General features: G+C 42.1%; 1 protein-coding gene across 2 annotated transcripts in view; it reads right to left on the reverse strand.

Moving 5' to 3' along the window:
* The window catches only part of dner (delta/notch-like EGF repeat containing), a 57,041-nt gene extending 36,227 nt beyond the window's left edge, over nucleotides 1-20,814 (reverse strand). For both annotated transcript variants that reach the window (XM_034604526.1, XM_034604527.1), the window contains exon 1: nucleotides 20,228-20,814. In XM_034604526.1, the coding sequence (XP_034460417.1) occupies nucleotides 20,228-20,578 (351 nt within the window). In that variant the 5' untranslated portion in view covers nucleotides 20,579-20,814. The remainder of the gene's footprint in view (nucleotides 1-20,227) is intronic.
* Between the last annotated feature and the right edge of the window lie 438 nt (nucleotides 20,815-21,252).

A 21,252-nucleotide genomic window follows, 5' to 3' on the forward strand; every position in this document is an offset into this window, starting at 1 on the left:
TAGGCTACTAAAATATGTTATGCCCAGTTTCTTAAATTCACAGGCAGAAGCAGCTCCTGTGATAATCCAGCACCAGGAACCATCAATACAATTACTGTGCTGTATTGATCTCCTCAGGTAAACACGGTAAGTTTTCCTCTCCCCAGTAGGAAAGAAAGGAGAGACAGTTCATTATCTTCACTCTTCACTTGTGTGTATTGTAATTTCGAGTGTATTGTCCCTTTTCCCTAACTTGTGTTTCTGCATTTATTCAAACACGTTTCAACTTGTAGGACGCTTTGGGTTTCAAGTCAAACTGGAATGAAGAGTATCAGCTGTCAGTCACGTTATCTGTGGTGTGATGGGAATCGTCCGAGCCCTCAGGAGACACAGAGGTGTCAGTGGAAGTATTTCTATTACAGGCTTGAAGCATCAAGGAGTAAAGTGATGGGTGATAACAGGTGATAACAGGTGTAATGCCTCCCTAAATCTGAGGCTGTCCTCCTAAACAGATAATCAAGCTTTACTTAAAAAAACTGAAATTTAGTTATCTGGATTTTAGACCTTTAAATACCTTGGAGTATTAGGGTCCTATTAAAGTAAAAATTCAGAGATTTCAAAAATAATGTTGTAATATTGACAGTAAAGAGAAAAAAGTCATAAAATTGCGAGAAAACATTTTTTTAAGAAATAAGGAGCAAGGAGTCCTGGATTCTGGATCCAAAATCTAGATTACAAATTTCACTGTTTATTGTACAATTACAACTTGTTTTCCACATGACTTTATTCTTGAAATCATATATTTTTTACCTTAAGTAGCCCTATTTCTCCATTATATAAAAAAAAAAATTAAATAGGTTAAATACTATGTACTAGGTCTTATGTACGTTTAGGTGGGTCATGATTATATTAACATAAACTTACATAGTTTGTACTGTCTCCGTGTGTTGTAATTCTTCCTCAACAAAACAGATATTAGCACACTGTAATAAAACTATAGAAACAAGAAAAACATGGAAGTGATAATTAATAGTCCACAAAGGTTATTTTCTATTCCGCTACTTCACCTTATCTTCAATTATGTGGAAGTGGAAGATATTCTGGGACTTCATATCTGTTGTACTTGACACAGGTCATAAACTCCATTCATTCTGGTCTTAAAAGGTCTTAATTACAACTTGCTTGAACTGGCAGAAACCCTTTATAATAATCCACTGATCCTCACACGTCTCAAACTCAGAAACTGCAGGTTATATCCCCATGTACACTGGCTTCCTAATCTGTGACGACTCCACTAAAAAACGATATCTGAACATGCGCTCACATCTTATCTAACTCCCTCTCTTGACTGCTGCCTCACAAAGAAGGAGCGGCCTCCATCTGTCTGTCTCTGACTCGTTCAGACGCTGCATACCTTCCCTGGACGTCTCCGTACTGTTAGCATCAACAAGAGGGGTCCTGCTCTAGCCTTGGTTGCTATGGTTGCTGCTGATGGGAGCAGAGCAGCTGCAGCACATCCTTGTACCTGATCTTGTGAATAAGAGATATACAGGCAGTTAAAGGAAGACATTGCTTTGAATGTGGGATGAGCAACACGTCTCAAAGCAGGACGAGCTGGTGGACCCACTGACCCCATGCACTACTGGTAAAAGGGAGCAATGGTGGAAAAACTGCAACTAATCAAATGTTTCCATATCTCTTATGTCTTGTGATCCAGTCTTTCTACCATATTATAGATTTTGTGATTATACTTGCATATGAAAGGGCTCATTTATAGTCAGAAACCCACCGAGAGTTATTATTATGCAGTTCCCTTCAGCTCCTATAGCTCACTATGGGGGTTTTCTGTCCCACGATCGGGGGGGCTGTGGCTCAGGACATAGAGCGGGCCTTCATCTTACCAGAAGGTCTGCGACTCATATCTCAAATGTAAATGATATGTGTTTGTACAGAGTTTTTCCAGTCTTATCGACCAATCAAAGTGCTCCACACATTCATACAGAACTTCTATATACAGCGCTTTTTCTATCATAAGCCATTCTTACATCGTTGACACAGCTCTCAGGGTCAATTGCACCATCAACCTTCTGCTGACAGGCCGATCTTCTCTACCTCCTTAGCTACAGCTGCCCCATGTGTCCTTAATCCCTCCTTTACTCAAGTTGTCCTGAGATCAGCTCGGTCAGGAAGAATGATCGCAGCAGGTCTGAACCTTGTGGCTGCACGATGTGTGTGTAGACAACTGTTTTGTAAAAAGTCCATCGTACCAACTTAATAATGTGTTTCCACTGCTCCCATGTGTCCAAAAAACAATTAACGCAACTTTTAAGCTGCATTAACTTTTCAAACGTGAGTCGATGTGGCGAACCTGTTAGCAAACAGCCTCCTATTTACACTTAAGAGCAACGTTCACATCTGTTCTGTCTCCGCTCACTCCTGAGGGAAGAGTCTGACTTCAAGGTTGCTAAATGCTCCTCTATATTTTCAACAGCTATAGTTGTTAACATTTTCTCTGTGCCATCTGGTGCTGGGCAGATAATGCAATGTGTCTTTTCAAATGCTTTGCACAGAAAACAAACTCATTATTGTTTACAGCAAAGCCAGCAGGAGAATGATGGATTACACTCATTCACGTAAGCCTATGACCTGTCAAGTGATGCCACTAAACAGCCTCAGTCAAGGGTATTTACAGAAAAACATTAACATCATCCAGGAAGAATTTATGTCCACAGAAAAGATCTTCTACTGAGAATTTCACAAGCAGCTTTCAGACATGCACTGGCGACAGGAACATTTCCAGAGGTGCTTTATGTGAGGAAACAAATGTCCAGATTAATTGCTCTTTTTTCCGCAGCTCTTCCTGCCAGACCCCGAGAAATGTCCGTTAAATATCCAGGCTCCAGCCCATGTGAGAATACAGGAGAAAAGTTGATGACATTTCTAACATGCAATGGATGCAGAACTGGAAAAATGCAAATACATCAGGATGAAAAAGAGGACGCGTAGAGGACGCTGACAAAGATGTCAATTTGGAAAGACAAGGAGATTCAAGAGGTTTTGGCCATCGTCATGTCCGGCCTCCTGAATGCTCTACTCAGGCGCCACCCATCGCCTGAAAGAATTTTTTGCAGTATGAACGTGACTGACCATGAAAATCTACTGCTAATTCATGTGTGAAAGGAAAATTCAGAGATTTTCCAGAGTTATGTTGCGCTACTTAAAGGGGAAAAAAACATTTTGTTCATAAAGGGATATTACAAGAAAAAAGTTGTAAGTCATTTGTGAGTCATAGCATGACAAGAAATAAAGGTCCAAAATCTTGATTAGCAATATCATCGGAGATTTTTTTTTTTACATAAGTCAGTGTGGTTCTTCCTTCAGAATAGACAGTTTCTTGCAGAATCTTTTCAAAGTCCTGATACATTACATTCATGACTTTTGACTTGTAATTTTGTAACTTGTTTCTCAAAATCTCATATATTTCCCCATTAAGTGGCTCTATTACTCCATAATGTGAGACATCTTTATGTACACAGCTGAGAACAGATGACGACAACAGAAAACAGTTTATATTAATTATTATTGTTCAAATATGAAAAAAATATTCTCATTCCTTCCAAAAAATCAACAATTAACTGTTGTACTCATAAGCTCTGGCTCATAGTATTGTATTGTTCTTTCATTCACAGTAGGCCGACATTTTCCAAAATCATACCCCAGGATCATCTCAGGATAAAGACAATCTGCTGCCATCTGCTCCACATTCATCCAAGCTATTTCACCATCCAGTAACAGAGGACGGCAGTTGTGTTGGGGCCAGAAAGTGCATCTTTGCCAGCAAGTCTTTAATGTGGTCTATTTCTGCACATCAAAGCGTCTCCCATCGCTGCCTCTCTCTAAAACTTCCCCGTCACTTCCTGGCCCGTGTGGCTTCAAAGAGCAACTCCTCTTTCAAATTTGAGATCCACGAGGCCTCTACACAAACAAGCACCTTGATAAATTTCAATCGTGCTTCGGTGCTTAAAGAGATGTAAATGGAGGAGCGGCGAAAAAAGACGGCGAGTGGAAAGCATGCCAATGAGGTGAAAAGACCCCTCGCGCTGATCATTTCACATCCAATTATTATATTTCACTTTGCTACATACATTTGTTTAATCAGACGTCCTTCCAGCTTTTCTGTTTCTACGTATCTTGACTTTTTGTTGTCACATTTTAATTGAGCTTCATATTTTTTTCAGCTAAATCTGTCACTCAAAGAGCAGAAATGCAGCAGGAGGACGCTCACTTTTCCTCCACTTTCATCAAACAAATGATATTAAATAACCTGCCATGATCGCCTGACATCAATCAAAAGACAATTACGTCTCCAGTCTGCCAAATGCCAAAACAGATAAGGAGAGAGATGGGGGCTGATGCAAGAGATGAGAACAATAAGAGGATGAAGAGGAGGAGAAGAAGAGGAAAAGGAGAAAGTGAGAGGAGACTGATTTAAGAGAGGAGGTGGTGCAAGGCTTTATTTATACCTGTCTGAGTGGTGCCGGGGCTGCAGGGGACTCGGTTGTCGGTCTTCTCATTCATCAGACGGGGACTAAAATGGATCAGGAGTGCTTGCGCTCTTTGTGAATTTATCAGAAGCCGCTCTTGGAGCAGATGCACCGACAGACAGAGGGAGTCTTTCTTTCTTTTTTCTTTTCGCCGGGTATATTACATCTCCCATACGTAGCTTTCAGCTGTCACATTACAATGACAGCTAGTCCGTCTGCTCGACAGATCATTTCTCGAGTGTGGACACTTCATAACGCCACAGTTATACTTGATTAGTCCCGACTCAGCTCTGTCAGTGTTGGTGCTACACTATTCCAGCTGTCAGAACACTTGTGTCATAAAAAATTTAGACGATTCCTCCTGTAATTTTTAGCTTTGCTGCACATCGGACGGGCGGCACGTTGGTGCAGTGGTTTGCACTGTCTGCTTGTTTTGTGTTTGCATGTTTTCTCCAGGTACTCTCACTTCCTTATAGAGTCCAAAGAGATGACATGCAAAATGGAGTTACTTTGATTTAAGACTCAATGTCTGCTTGATAGGTCATTTCTCTAATGTGTTTGGTTTTAGGTTTTGTTTTCTTCACTTAAGTTTATTATTTTTAGATAATAATGGACAATTTGTGTTAATTATAATATGTCTGTTAATTTCAAATGTGTATTTGATATTAAGTATAGTATTACAAATTGCACAAATAATCATTTTTAAACTGTCCTGGTTATATTGTCCTGTATGTGTGTTTTAAGCGACTACATAATAAAATTTCCTTCAAGATCGATCGATCGATCTATCTATCTATCTATCTATCTATTTATCTATCCATCCATCCATCCATCTATCTATCCATGTATCTATCCATCTATCTACCAACCTACCAATGATATGTTGATGTGAGCTGGGATTGGCTCCAGCTAACCACCTGATAAGCAGTCTGTAGGATGGAGGGATGGACAACTGCATGTATTAGGATTGTGAGAGGATCAGAGTATTTGCAGGAAAATGGGTGATACACGTCAGAGATCCACAACATCCAACTTGAGAAATTGTCATTTGCCATCTCTAACAACCCGCGACAAAAACTTGGCTGCTCACTTTTCTTCATTTTGAAGTAACCTATGAGTGAAATCTAACTGAGCCATAAAATTACTTTGGAGCAGTGATCTAAAGTATTAAGTTTTGCTGTTATTTAAAAGACACTCTCCTGTGTTCATGTGCAACGAGTTGAACCTGAGAGCTGAAAGCTCTGTCTGTGGACCCACTCACACAAAAGACATCTTTAAATGGGATGTACAAAAAATAAGAAAGAAGATAAGAAATAAGCCCAAATAGAATCTGGCATTAAATGGGATAATCAAAATTAAAGTACAATTAGAGGATTGTGAGATGTGAGTCAATTGTCCCATATTTAATTTAACCGACGGCAGTGGCAAACAGAAAAGTTTTAATCCCTGATTTAAAAAAGCAGAGAGCTGGAGCAGACCTGAGGTTTTCTGAGAGTTTGTTCCAGAAATGTGTTGCATAAAAAAACTGAAAGTTGGTTCTTTGTTCCTGACTCTGACTCATGGGGACAGAACTCAGACCTGCACAACCTGAGGTCAGGAGGGTTCATAATGGAGCAGCAGGTCAGAAATGTATTTTGGTCTCAAACCATTCATTGCTTTCTAAGCCAGTAAAACTTTGAAAGGAAATTATTTGACAAACAGGAATCTAGTGTTAAGATTTAAGAACTGGACGGATATTATCAAGGTTCTTGTCTAAATTTGGAGGTTAAAATTTAGGTCCAGCTCCTTGTCCTCACCAAGCTTTTGGACCTTCAACATAAGCGACTGAAGCAGGGCATGGACTAATTAGTATTCTTTGGGTTCTGAAAACTGTTATTTCAGTTTTAACTTTGTTCAGTTGAAGGGAATTGTACCACACCCAAACAATAAGTATTTATCTGGGACCACAGTCACCTGTTATCATTGTTATATAAGTACCACTGTGCCACTGTGAGGCATATGTCTGAATTTCCACCCACCTCTCCTTGTTCAAACTCCTCCATCCGGCACAAGCAGCATCAAACGCACATCCAGTCAGTTAATACACTGGCATATGATTGCAACTCCATATTTGACAGAAACCGTCCAAACACCAACCTCAACTGCTGCCTCAACTGTCCTCGAAAGGATCTCGCGCAATCATAACATGCAATTTGTGGGCCCTGTAAATTGCGTGGGCTTTTGAGTGACATGATACGTTATTTAATGAGGAGTGGGAAAATCCTTCAAATACGTACAAGGAGGTAAAGTAGACTGGAGAAGGATTTATTGAGAAATAATAGCTTAAGGCTTTAGCATTAGAGTATAAGGAAGGATTGGTAAACCATAAATTACCATAATGTCTACATGTGCTGCATATTCGACACAGAGTCATGGTCGTGGCGCTGGTTTATTACCAGTCGTGTCTGGAAAGGATTACATCCAGGATTAGATCTCTCACAGTTACAGACAGTTGTGGTCTGACAGTGGACGTACTGTGCGTCTACTGTATATCACTCATGTTTCAAGGGCAGTGTAGCTGCAGCAGCACAGGGTCAGCAGCTGTTTTTCTGTATTTTCTCTCTGCTGCCTCCTCCAAAGCGTTAAATCAGATGCAGACACTGCTGTGCAACACAGAGGACTTAATGATTTGGATGGAAGCCCTCCTTCTGGCTTCTAAGCTGCTTCTCTGTGTGACACGCTGTTTCATCATTACTTTCGACATAAAAAAAGTTCCTACCAACTGTGAGCCGACTTGCCGAGGAGCAGGGACATGAGTTGTTATACGTTACAGTAAAGTATTTTCTGCAGGAAGAAAAGACTATAGCGCACCATAAGATGGCCTCTGTCTCAGGCCACAGCTGGTAGATATGGATGTCATTACGTTCTCTGATCTCCGAGCTTGCCGTTCACTCTGACCTACATACACAGACGGTTTCTTGCCAAACAAGATATCGCCTGTATGAAAAAAAAGGTGACACCTACCGCTGACTTGATTAGACGGGTGCTGGCATGAAAGCAAAACAGTTTCTGGAACCAAATCAAAGACATGAGGCATCTTGAGGCTTTCGTCGCTTTGAGTAAACTGATTTTCAGGCCATGTTTTATTGTTCTGAATCGGTAAAGAGCAGATGTTCAAATGATGAAATGATCCCCTTTTTTCATCTCTTTAACATCGGGCTAAAAATGGGTTCTTGAGCTCGTCCGTGCTGCCACGGGGAATTAGTCACTGGAATGCTGGAAGTGTAACATCCTGCTCCATTTATCACCTAAAAAATGTGATGCATATTAACACAGCTCATTTGAACTTCCTCTCAGGAAGTCGGGCAACACCGAGTAGGCAATGGTGTAAGTCCTGACACATAAAAGTCCTGGACCGTACGAGGAGCAACACTGAAAACATGTCATTCCTCCTCCGGACTAAATGTTCTGGATGTAGGCCGTGTGATTTTTGTTCTGTTAAAAAAATAAAACAAAGTCCTCAACAAAGAGCACAGGAAGTAGCTCTTGACATCTTCTTCTCTCCACCTGTTGATCGCTTTGCTCCCACTCGTCATTGCTCTGTTGCCATGGCGACCCTGCAAGAGGAATGCGGGCAGAGCAGCGAAAACTGGGCCTCATGGTGGGAGCCGACACTGGACATGCATCATCGCTCTCCTCCCACCGGCTTTGTCCCCAAAGACGACGAAGAAGAAGAAGAGGAATTGTTTTTAGGAGCTACGACAGAGAGGATGCAGCATTTTCCTTCTGTGAGACGAGGCCCGAACCATGGGACTGTGATTTGCAACACCGCCTACAGAACATGTCCGAACAGTGGCGAGAGGAGGGATGAGCTGAACTGACTACACCAAATACGAGTCGTTTTTTTTTTTCCTGAAGAGTCCAGTTTGGTTAATGTGACAAAAGAAGACTGTCTGGTGTTTTATATTTTCTTGGTTATTGTCAACAAATTTCATGAAACAACTAAGATCAACAATATGATAGTACATCTCATGCCCTGTCCACACTAATGCAGATATGTTGCTAAATGAACTTTTTACTCTACATTCTATGTCTCGTCCACACGGAACACACACAGACATTTTTACACTGTTGTTGTGTGCCAGAAAGGTGTTTCTTTGATAAAGTGACAAAACAGATGCCGAACAACCATAAACAAAGGGCTACTGTTGATTTAGTTTTGAAGTTAGACCTACTACCACCTAAGGAGAATAAGCTCACTGAGCATGCTCACAAGCATCGTCTCTGAATCATTGATGTAGAAATGATCGCCACCCACTGGACAGTCATGCTGGTTTGAGCGCTTGTAGATGTTTTCATGCTCTCATCATGGACGGAGATATTTTGTCAAACAAAGTTGGACAGAGGGGAGAATATCTGTTCAAAAAAATATCTGCAGTGGTGCAGACAAAGCATTAATATACCCTGACTTCCGTTCCCTCTGGCTCTCAGCCTCAAAAGTATTGGTTACTATTGAAGATGTAAATCTTTTCAAAACAGGTCAGAAATATACTTTAAAAAAAGGGGGGGGGGGGGGTCGAGCAGCAGTTTGTGTGGGATTGAGTCATAATCTAAAAAGTCTCAATACAATCTTTATGTTAATGGGGGGTAGAACATCATCATCGTCGCCCAGTGCAGCAGTGTGGTCTCAGGGATGTTTTATAGTCTTTGGAAAACAGTGGAGCTCTGTGGCTCAGAGGACGATGTGAATACTCAAACTTTGGCTACTGAGACAATATTAATTCAATAAAACTTTGTGGAAAGTTAGAAAAATAGGCCATGGAACAAGTCGTCATTATGGGGGAAATTCAGGCCTTTTAAAGGAGTTGATATTAAATTCATTAATATTTTCTCATGAACTACTTTACATAGGAAGGCAAAGGTACTTTTATCCTGCAAAGTTCGCTATGTGTATTTTAATTCCACATTAAAATACATATTAGGATTCAGCATTTCAAATACTTTCAAACCATGGACGCGTAGTGACAAGTCAATGGTGAGTTCAATATGTTTCAAAACCACACACATAGTATTATAATAGTATAAAATTTAAGTTACAGTGACAAAGGTTTCACTACTCTTATGAAATGTTGTGAACATAAGAAGGGCAATCTCATAACTGTGAAGCACCCCCCACTGATGAACAGCGATTGACGGCAGATCAATAAGCTTTGATGTGATCACAGTGGAGCTGCTGGAGGAGGATGAGTCAGCAGGAGACCAAAGCTCCAGACAGGATTGATTTCTTCTAGCAGAGAGTTTGACTCTTTTCCCGACAGCTCAAACACAAGTGTAATACAAAACACTTACAACACTGCCCACTCAACACTGAATATCAGGTTTAAATAATCTGTTTGTAAAGAAATTAAAGGCGTTTCCACACCTGAAAGTCTGAAACAAGGTTCGTGTCTTTGTTAGACCGTTTACATTTGATTTGTTCGTTTTGAATTCACATTATAATTTAGCGAGAGCACAAAAGACTTTTGTATGACAAACGACTTCAAACACGTCCGGTAGCCATCACCCACGTGGACTGCGTCTACCTAAACTGGACTTTGATTGGTTGTAGAATTTTTTGTTTACCACCAGACCTGTTCTGTTCACCCAATGCACAAATAGAAAACTTATTTTCTTAACTTTTGAAGCTATTTCAAGTAGATTTGCATGTAGAATGTCATACAAGTAAACAAGTGTATTCAATAAATTCATTTAATTTCAATATTTTCAGTTTGATGTTCGTGTTAGCGACCCCTTCCTCCCACTACAATTAAAAAGTCTTTTAACAAAATCGCAGTTTTAGATTTAACTTCTCCATTATTTCGGGCTTATTTTGTGATGAATACATTTCCAACACAATCCCCAAACAGACAGCCAAAAATTTTACACAGCGTCTCTGCTATCAACTGGCAGACAGGCCCAGCTGTTAATACGTGCTAATCTCTGTGTCTGACGCCCGGGGCTGGTGACTGCGTCTCGCTCCTTTCCCTGTCGGAGGTGCTCTGCTGGTCCTGAAGGGATTTTTTTGGATTAAGCTGCCATTTATTGTCTGCAGCTAAGAGACGATGTTCATGACGCACACCAGTACACACACACACACACACCACTGCGGGCTGGCCTGCCTCCCAGCTGGCTTCATTAAATAACATATTGTCAGTTCAACTTATCTGGCAAGTTGTGTGTGTGTCTGACGAGGAGACAGCAAAAGTCGATTCTGCATCTGTTACACACTCATTGTCTCTTTTTCAGAAAAGAAGGGCAACAGAGCAGAGGGTGGTACACACTCTAACACACACTCTAACACACACTAAGACCCTGTTCAGACCTGGTATCAACATCCATCATGAGAGATCCGATCACAAGTGGAAAACGTTATGTTCCTCTGTTCAGACCTAATATTAAAATGTGTCCTGAATGTTACTCCTGTGACCACTTCTGACTGGATCTCACTTTCCTGTTGAATATGCAAATAATCACTTATGTGTGTTGGTGAAAATCAAATGATGTTGTTTTTACCCAGTTTGAGTTTACAGATGTGTCAGATGAGAATGTTTGTGCTGCGTGTGAGAGGAGACTCAGCTATGATGAAAGATTTTACAGAAAATTCCTCATCATGGAGCGGTGACATATCCACATATAAGCACTGAGAAGCGTAAAGATATGTTTAAACTGTAGCAGGCTAGAGACGTCAGTGACTTGGTGGTCCAGTATGTGGCCCAGACCACCTCTGAATGTGATCTGAGTGATTTGATCTCAGGACACACATGAATGCATTCACACCTGAACTTGTGATCCGATCACTGAGGACAGATGTTGATACAAGATCCAAGCAGAGGTCTAAAATACATACAGACCAGAGTCTGTTTCCCATCAATCTGTTTCCTCTCTCCTTGACCCCCTAACCTGAAACAAGTAGCTCAGCGATATCTAACAGACTGAGGACCTAATGCAGTCATGGAGGCCAAAAACTTTTCAGAGGGGGACAAATACTTCAAACAAATACCATCAGATTGGCTTTTTAATTGTTCATTAATTTGTTATTCTCATGGTCTATGGACAACATGTTACCTGCAATTTTGACTGTGATAATTTCCTATATGTGCAATACTGTCACACTGTATATATTGTGTTAACATTGGAGATATTACTTTCAAATTTTTATATTCCCCTTTGTTTATATTTAGGGCCGGAGCACCGACGGTGCGAGGACCCTATTGTTTTGTTTACATTGCATCTTTACGCACTTACTTAAATAAGTAAAGATACTTTTACTGAGTGTGTATCAAAAACCCCTTTGCAGCTGTAACATGGCCAAAATCCCCATAGTGGGTCTGATAAAGGAATATCTTGTGTTAAAATCACATTAAAGCCCGGTGCTTGTTGGCGTTTGAACGATGATGGGAGTGAGTGAATCATCTGAATCTACTGAGAAAACACATCACTCCTACACTCAGATGGAAGCTTTCAAATGAATACAGTCTAACACAACAGTCATGCAATAACCTTTGTGACTTATATTGTAATCAGGTCAGTTTGTGTTGATACTGCGCTGTAGGCACAGGTGCTAGAATTATTTTGTCTTACCTCTCTGCATGAGAATAATGTAATATTAATAAAATAACACACACGCACACACAGGGGAACCTCCCTCTTGCCATATCCACTCACTAATTTGACAGCAGCAGCAACAACAACTAAACATCTGAAGTGACAGTGATGTTGTCGGAGCGCAGGGTTATTGCAGGGCTGAATAACTGCTGAGTAAGAGTGGCTCTGCCCTCTCTTACATTTTACAGCACACGGTGACACAACTCACTGCTCCATTTAAGTTAAAAATAGCGACAAGGGCAGACAAAAAGCAATTAAAAACAACACCTACGCTAAACCACTGGGAGAAATGTAATTTCTTTATCCGGGACAGGGAGGGAAGTTTCAGTTGCAGACACAGAGAGGAGAGCTCTGGACATAATGACTGGCAGAGGATAAAAGAAAGAAAAGAAATACAGGCTGCTGACATGTGAGCAGTCTGCTGTTTGAACATGCAGATACCGATTAGGTTGTATTTAAGGAAATAAGACTCAGACCTATAATATGTCTGTTGTGAAAGGTGTCTATTATGTTTTAATCTTACTTTACTCATTTTATTTGTTTTTTTTTACACATTTTTTACAATGGGCCGCTATAACAAGTGAATTTCCCTGGCAGGCGATCAATAAAGCTTATCTTATCTTATCTTTAAAAAAGGAAGAGGTAGGGGTGCAACATGACTAGTAAAACTAATTTATCATTAGTATCTTACTTTAATCTGATAACTTTTATTGTTGTAAAACATAACGTTATTCATTGTTATAACACGAGTCTACAGCCTGAGATGAAGCTGCAGAGAAAAGGTGCTAACATGATGATCTTCAGCAGGTTCAATGTTCACCACGTTGGCCCTCTTAGTATAGTGTGTTAGCATGCTAACATTAGCTAACTAGCTCTAAACACAAAGCTGAGGCCAACGTCAGACAGTTTGAAGAACTGCTGCAACAGCTGGGACCAAGATCATAGTTTTTCTTTGGTATTTGGTTTTATATTGGTATATTGGTTGTTCTGTTTGTGTGTGAGCAGCTTAGTTGATCACAGCATGAAATAAGGAAACATCATATCCTTTTAAAGACACAAATAACTGTGAGCAATGAGTAAAGATAAACATTCTAAACAAATTGACAAATACATTATCAGACTGGAGGGAGGAGGAAGCTTATCGACTTGATGCAGGTTTGAGAAAAAATGTGCAAATTAATGTGCAGTGAGGGAGCTGACGAGTCATAAATCAAATCTACAGGTTTGAGCTGTCATAACAGAGCCACACGTGACTGTGGCGATCGATACAGCCTGAGGGTTTGCTGCTGAAGCTCTCATGTCCGCTGCAGATCATGTATCATCTCCTGTATCATCCATATGTATCACACCTCACCTCCTCATGCACTCAACACAGATCAAAAGGCCGGCTGGTGAGTGATATGGAAATGACCAAAGCCATTGGCCACGAGCCGTCCTGTAATAAAGGCAGCACATCTGAGGACGGCCACATGAAGAGCAGTGACAGCTCACTGATGATAACTCAAAGGAGGAGTTTTTTCTGCTGTATACAAAATATCATCAGGGTTATAAAGCAGCCTGTTACCAAAGTAACGCCGCTCGCTTTCATCAAACCATCTGTAACTAATTCCTGTTCCCCACAATGCAGCAGTTTACCATCTGTTTCCCAAGTTGAGTGTGAAAACTGCGATACTTTACTCACTTTTTCGTGAGAATCTCTTTTTGTCTTCACAAGAGGACGAACTTTCTACTTTGGATACTTGATAATTTAGTATGTGTCTCCTTCAGGACAAAATGTCACTAAGATATCTCACAATCAAAAAGACACGTGTGCATCACACTTCAGAGCCAATGGACCATTTGGATTTTAGTGATCCCACATTCTCAATCATGTAACATGGTGAGTGGAAGAGCAGATATTCACAGGACAGTATCAACATGTGTAGAACTCGTGATGACAGGACACAGACCGACGCTGCCGTGTTACACTAAACAATCCAGTGTGGAGCTGATTCTTTGTAAAGATGGTATTACGAGGGGTCTTCTTCAAATATAGGAAAAAGTCATTATAGAATGATATAGAGGACAAAAAATATCAAACTTACTCTGGGGATTAGTCTGTTTTATATTATTTTGAAGAAAATATTTTTGCTGCAGTTGTTCGTACTGTCGCCAGGAAGGTTCTGGGCTTAAAAACCAGTTCGGCCTTTCAGTGTGGAGATTGCATGTCGTCCCTGTGGCTGCGATGCTTTCCTCTGGATTAACAGTCCAAAACCACGCAAGTTAGGCTAAATGCAGATTAACATTAATGTTTTCTTGTCTCTATGTCAGCCCAGTCATGACTGTCCAGAGTTTAACCTGCATCTCGGTCTAACTCAATGTCAGCTGGAATTGGCTCTATGCCTTATAGGAAATGGATGGCTGGATGGATGGATGAATAAAGTAAATCACTAATGACATTAATAATTGTTTGCTGTCCTATTTTATTTTATAACTACTTAGAAAAACACAGTGGAACATATAAAGGATCCTCTGAGAACATGACACTGACAACTGCATTCAACAGAACTGCTTCAGTAAAAAGAGCATTCAAAAGAACCCCTCTTTCCCAACACACACACACACGGATATATATGTTTATGTAAAAGCATATTCCTTGTGGTCTCTATATTCCCTAGGACTAACAAGCCAGGAAATCAAAGACACCAAAGGCTGGTGATGAGCTTTGAGCTGAGTTTAATTGGATGTAGCTCAGACTGAATCTGTAGCAGCAGAGTGATTGGCCCAGGGAGAGAAGTATGACCAACACACACACACACACACACACACACACACACACACACACACACACACACACACACACACACACACACACACACACACACACACAGACTCACAGACTTACTTTTTACTGTATGTGGAGATGTTGTCACGTTGAGCCATGATTTCCAAATTAATGTCACTTTCTGCTCTGCACGGTTTTGAACCAGCAGGAATTCAAGTGAAAGCATCTCCGACATATGTAACAAGTTTATCGCTGCCTTCACATCTCAGCATCTGATTATTCTGCTGCCGACTGAAACAAGAAATCTGCCGAGCTGGAGATCCTTTAACATGTTTGTTACCAAATCATCTATTTCAAGAATAAAGTGATAGTGGTGCTTGGTGCAGTATGTGAACATGCTGCTGCTTTATCCAGTTACCTCTAGGTTCAACTTTGGATCTAATGTGACATCAATTTTCTAACAGACATATTAATGCATTTAATTAATATAAGTTAGACCATCATGTCTGCACAGTGAATTTGAAGCCAGCAGCTGGGTACCTTAGCTTAGCATCAAGACTAGTGACAGAAAGTGCTCCTGGCTCAGTCCATTGGTGACAGACTCACCAGTTTCCAGTATAGACTGAAAAGAAAGATGGTCGAGGCGCCTCCACTTCTTCCAACTGTGCCAAAATGAAGCCAAAATATCCCTGATATGGGGGCCACCATAATGATGACATCATTTGGACCCAGAGTCGGCGCAGGTGTGGAGGCGTGGTATCAAGTCCCGCTAACACATGTGCTTATTATTTGGTGTTGGACTTTTTTCTCTTGGTGCATGTCCCATCCACTAACATGTTGGGGTTTATGGTCTACACTGCAGCCAGCCACCAGGGGGTGTTTGAGATGTTCTGGCTTTGGGGGAGCTGTAATGTCGTCCATCTTTATATACGGTCCATGGTTTCCCGTCTTTATGTTAATCGTAGCTAAGGAGCTGCTGTAGCTTCATCCTTACTCTACAGAGATGGGAGAGGGAGGAATCTTCTCATCTAATTCTTGACATGAAGGAGTGTTTTTCCCAAAACATTAAACTATTCCTTTCATATGTTCTTACACTGAGTGAAACAAGGAAAACATCAGTTAAAAGCCTGAGGACTTAAAATGATGCTTATTAAAGAGTAAAACTGAGTGGAGTGAGTTTGCAGCTCTAGCTGTGGAGAGGACCAAGAGTGATGAGCTAAAGTCTTAGCTGAGATTTATATTAAAAAAAAACACATCATAACAAGGATAAAAAAATGTTCCGCCCATCCCAGCTCTGATTCGCTCTGTGTGAGCTTATTAAACCCAGTCAGAACAGTCTGCTGCAGTAAAAGCTGAATTACTTCTGTGCTTCCTCGGATATATCACCTCTTTCATCATCTTCAGTCCCATGTCCTCTCTCCAAATAGAAAAAGTGCACTCTGCGTCATGATGCTGAGCCTGTAAACCTAATTTCACTCTGCAAATTCATATGATCCACTGCTTTCATATCACTGAATGGCTGAGCAGCTCTGCAAGAGCTCCCTGGACCTGTTTCTTGACAAATGGCTGTTTTGCGCTGCCACGGCCCTATTGTCCATGTGTGTGTGTGTGTGTGTGTGTGTGTGTGTGTGTGTGTGTGTGTGTGTGTGTGTGTGTGTGTGTGTGTGTGTGTGTGTGTGTGTGTGTGTGTGTGTGTGTGTGTGTGTGTGTGTGTGTGAAACAAGTTACCAAATCCATCAGGGTGCACAACAGGCCTTTCAATAATGAATGGGCTCGAAGCTGAGAAGCCAATAACTCACAGAAAGACCAGTAGCAGTGAATTCCAGTAGGACATCTCGCCAGCGGCCTTCCACAAAAGGTGCGGGATGATATGAAAACTCAGTTAGTTTAACAAGTAGTGTGGGATTGTTTTTCCACTGGCGTCTGCTGCTGTGGTTTGCATTAGGGGGTATTTGATGCCTGCAGTATAGAACTAAAAAACTAAAACACAGCTGTGGGAATAAAGCCACAAAACATTATTTCAAAATATTGCAAAATATAATAAGATATAATAATCTTGCAAAACATGAACCAGGTTAAAGTAACTGCTCGTACGAGATACTCAAATAAATAAAGTGAACGCAACCACAACGAGAGCGTCATTTGCCATCACTACACCTGGCATCCTGTTGGTAACTTTGACTTAGATTAGATAGATTAGATAGAACTTTATTTATCCACACATCGGGGAAATTGTTGCACAAAAGAATTCAAATGTAGAAGCAAAAATTCCAGATCACATGTTTCATGTGTGCACAGACGAGGAGAAGAGCTGAAGCAGGAGTCCAGGAAATCTGAGAGCAAGCGACAAAATATCCAAGTGACAGCGACAAAATAGATTGAAAGCATTACACCATCTGACCCTCTAAAATCGACATCTCACCCTCTCAAACTGCAAGACGATGCTCTTGAATAAAGAGAAGGGAAAAAAACATACTCTAATCCATCCAGGTTTGACAGAGAATTTGAGATAAAAGTGCAGAGAGGACATAAGACTTCGCTAAGCTCCAAAAACTCTCTTTAAGAAACGATTCATGGTTTCCTTTCACCCGCTCTCCTCTTCCCCTTTTCTCATGCTCTTTCTCTTTCCTTTCAAGGTATCTTAACAACCCTGGAGGGGCAATTGATTGTGCAGCCAGCACATAAGGTCAAACCACATTGTAACAATAAAGACAAATACGTCACAGTGAGATATTTGGCTGCTAGGAATAAGTGACTTTTTAAATCTGTTGGCCAGACGAAAGCAACAGAATCTCACTCAAGAATGGGTGGCTCTAAGATTGTTCAGACCTTCTTCAAAATCTTGACCTTGTACAAGTGAAGGTCAATGTTACTGCACACGTTTACACAACCCTGCGGCTGAGTCCTGTTTTTGAGTGAGTGACCAGCACCATCAGATAAAAGAGAACAAAACAAGAATACAACGTATTCAAAAAAGTACTACGGACCTTAAAACTACTAAGCTGTGACACGATATTCATACTACACCAACTCAACAGCCTGATCATGAATGAGAACAGGAGAGACGACCATGGGATTCTACTTCCAAAAATCTATACTCATCTCTTAAGTCATTGATTGCCCAGAAGGACGACAAGCACTGTTGTCTTTACTAACAGTTATTATTATGTGCAAGCTATTATCCGTGTGATTTCTGTGTCCAGTGGGACGTGCATGCCCAGTGTGTGTGAGTATTATGTGTTTTCAGGTGCGTTAGTATGGACGGGGATTAAAAGGGATTCGGAGCTAAAACACTTATGTGGACAGAGATCATTTTAGTTTGAAAACGCCATTTTCAAATGAAATATAGTTGTATGGATGTAGACAATGACAAGCAAAAGCAAACTTATTGATATGACGCCCCACATGACTTTAATCCATCCTTCTTGTTTCCCCCTAACTCATTCCTCACCCTCCTTTTCCTCTATCTCTTTCTTCAATCTGATCTCCTCTCTCATCAGTGTTGTTGTGCCACATGCAGAGGTCAGAGGATGCAAACGAGCACCACGCTCAGCCAATCAGGTCACTTATAGAATCTCCATTCACCGCTGCTCCAGTTTCCATGGAGAAGAAACAACCAGCGGGAGGGAAGTGACGAAAAAAAAAAAAATCTACAATTCCCCTTGGGTCCGGCCGGGAGCCTGTGTCGAACCTGAGCTTTGCCTCATGAGAGGGATGGAGCTGAAGTGGATGTTGTCATCTCTGAATTTAACACCAGAAGAGGACCGAGGGCTTTTTACTAGATGGGTGACGTGAAAAATATGACTGAAAATTCTCCCCCTGTGAATGTGTAGAACGGCCTCAGCTCAGGCTGTGTGACGTCGTCCTGTGAGGTTTGTGTGGAGCAGAGCGCAGTGAGGTAACTGACTGCAGCTGCTTTCTATTCTGAGACATGAAACCAGGACAGACCAGGAGATCAGGTCCTGGGCTAAATGCTACACAAAACAGCTTCAATCCTGCCTGCAAACCAGCAGCAAGTGCATCTGTACAGTCCCTCCACATGCACACACACGAAAGGCAAATATAACTCAAAAGAAGGGGGTATGGCTGCCACCTGTTGGTAGTTCACGTTCACCCAGTCCTCTTGTCTTCTTCCCTCAGTGATGGTGCAGTCGACTCATTTATCCTCTCTGCTGCTGCGAGCACACATGCTCGCTTTCACCCCAGCATGACTCACAGGCCCGGCTGCTTATTGAGCCTATAGCTGCTAAAGCTCGGCCACAGTCTGTTTGTTGTAGAGCTCAGATGAATTTCATGCAGTGCAGCGCAAGAGCTGGATTTTGCTAAATTAGGACAAATTGAGGCTGTTTCGGGACTTTAAATGTCATCGAATTGGCGGAGATGTAAAAACGCAGCAGTAGGAGGAACAAAGTTGTGTAGATCAACTATAGATCATGTAAAAGAATGTGTGACACTGGTTTATCCATATATCGACTTATTAGAACTTGCTGTCTATTCGTATGCAAACACTTTCTAAGGGATCTTCTAAGGGATTATCAAGTGCTACTCCATATTCATGGGTTTTATGAGGGAAATAGACAAAAATGTGAGCAAGTATGCAAAGCGCACAAAGTAAGTTTGTTTGAGTGACGACCTGCTGTAACTTTGCACCACTTTTAGTTTGCAGAGAGAAGCGAAACTAAAAATGTCCAAAAAGACTCACGATGTACATGCAATTTAATGACTGCGCTATTGTGTTACTGTGTGTGATGTTGTCCTGTCCATAATGTCTCGTGTCATTGTGTCACCTCTGTCTATGAGGACGTCTTTGTTACATCTCAGTCACGCACATACAGACAGTGAGTGCACGCGCGCACACACACACACACACTTCTCTCTCTCTTACACACACTCGCACCTTCCTTCCCTCCTGTTGCCACAGCAACGCAGCACTCGCCTCCGTGTCTCAGTGGCAGCACATGCTCCCAAGAAGAAAAAAACATCCGCGAGCAGCAGAGGAGCATGAACGCCTCTCACATACCGTCACATACTGTACCACACGCATACAAATGAAAACACTCCGGTTGATCACACACATCAGGTGGATACTCTGGATGCAGCAGCAGAAAGACGACGGCAGTGGTAGTAGTGATATTTAATACAGGACAGTGAGGATAATGGATCCTGGAGACTCTGGTGTGAGGAATACAAAATAAAAAGGTGCAGTAAAGTGATACAATTCATATCAAAAGTAAAATAATAAAAAATGAAGCATGATGTGTCTGTCTAAAGAAACCTAACACACACACACACACACACACACTAAATGTGCTCCTACCTCGCAGTTGCGTCCCGTGAAGCCCTGGCTGCAGGTGCAGGTGTACTCCCAGGTGTCCTCCGGCCTGCCGGCAGAGGGCAGGGCCAGGCACTCGCCCGCGTTGAGGCAGGGGCGGCCTACGCAGGGGTCCGGGCGCGGGGTGGGCTGGGTCGGGGTGGGCTCAGCTGGAGCCGGGGTGTCCGGGGCCAGCTGGAACGGGGAAGGGACGGCCCCGATGCTGCTGCCGCTGCTGATGCTGCTGCTCAGGAGCAGGAGGAGGGGGACAAGCAGCAGGGAGGCGAAACGGCGGACGGAGTGTGTGGGACGGCAGCAGGGAAGTGCCGGCACACTGCACAGCACACTCGCCCTCATCCTGATCCTCCTGGTTCTTCTCTTTTCCTCCTTTTCTTTGTGTTGGGTGTTTCTTTCTCCTCCTTCCTCAGGTCGTTGCTGAATGAGCTCAGCAGCAACTGAGAGGTGTGTGAGACTGTGCGTGTGTGTGTGTGTCAGAGAAAGAGAGAGGAGGCTGTAAGGATGCTGAGCCTCAGCTGTGCGCAGGGAGGACTGACTGATGCTGAGGAGGCTGAGGGAGAGAAGGTAGGGATGCTGGAGGAGAAGGGGAGGGCTCTCTGCTCTTTTTTGTCTCTGAGTCACAGTGACGACAAGAGCTGACGACACTGACCCCTCCGCCCCCCCCAACACCACCTCCTCACACTCACGCACACCACTCTCTCTCTCTCTCTTCTGTGCAGAGTCGTGGAGGAGCTCTGCAACCTCCTCATTTAGAGTCTCATCGTCCATAACCTCTCCTTGGCTTCCAAGAAGGCAGAGAGGGGGGAGGAGGAGGAGGAGGAGAAGGAGGGATGGTGATGGTGCTGGTGCTGGTGGAGAAAATCTTCATCAGCTTTGCCATAAGATTACAGCTGCTAACCAGTGATAACAGGTCAGAGGTAACAATGCTACCACCAGCGGTGTGAAAAACAGCAGAATCATGCTGATGGAGTCCGAGTGATGGAGGATGAGTAGTGAAGGTCAGTGAAGAACTC

This window comes from Hippoglossus hippoglossus, chromosome 13 (genome assembly GCF_009819705.1).
Source record: "Hippoglossus hippoglossus isolate fHipHip1 chromosome 13, fHipHip1.pri, whole genome shotgun sequence".
Lineage (NCBI taxonomy): Eukaryota > Metazoa > Chordata > Actinopteri > Pleuronectiformes > Pleuronectidae > Hippoglossus > Hippoglossus hippoglossus.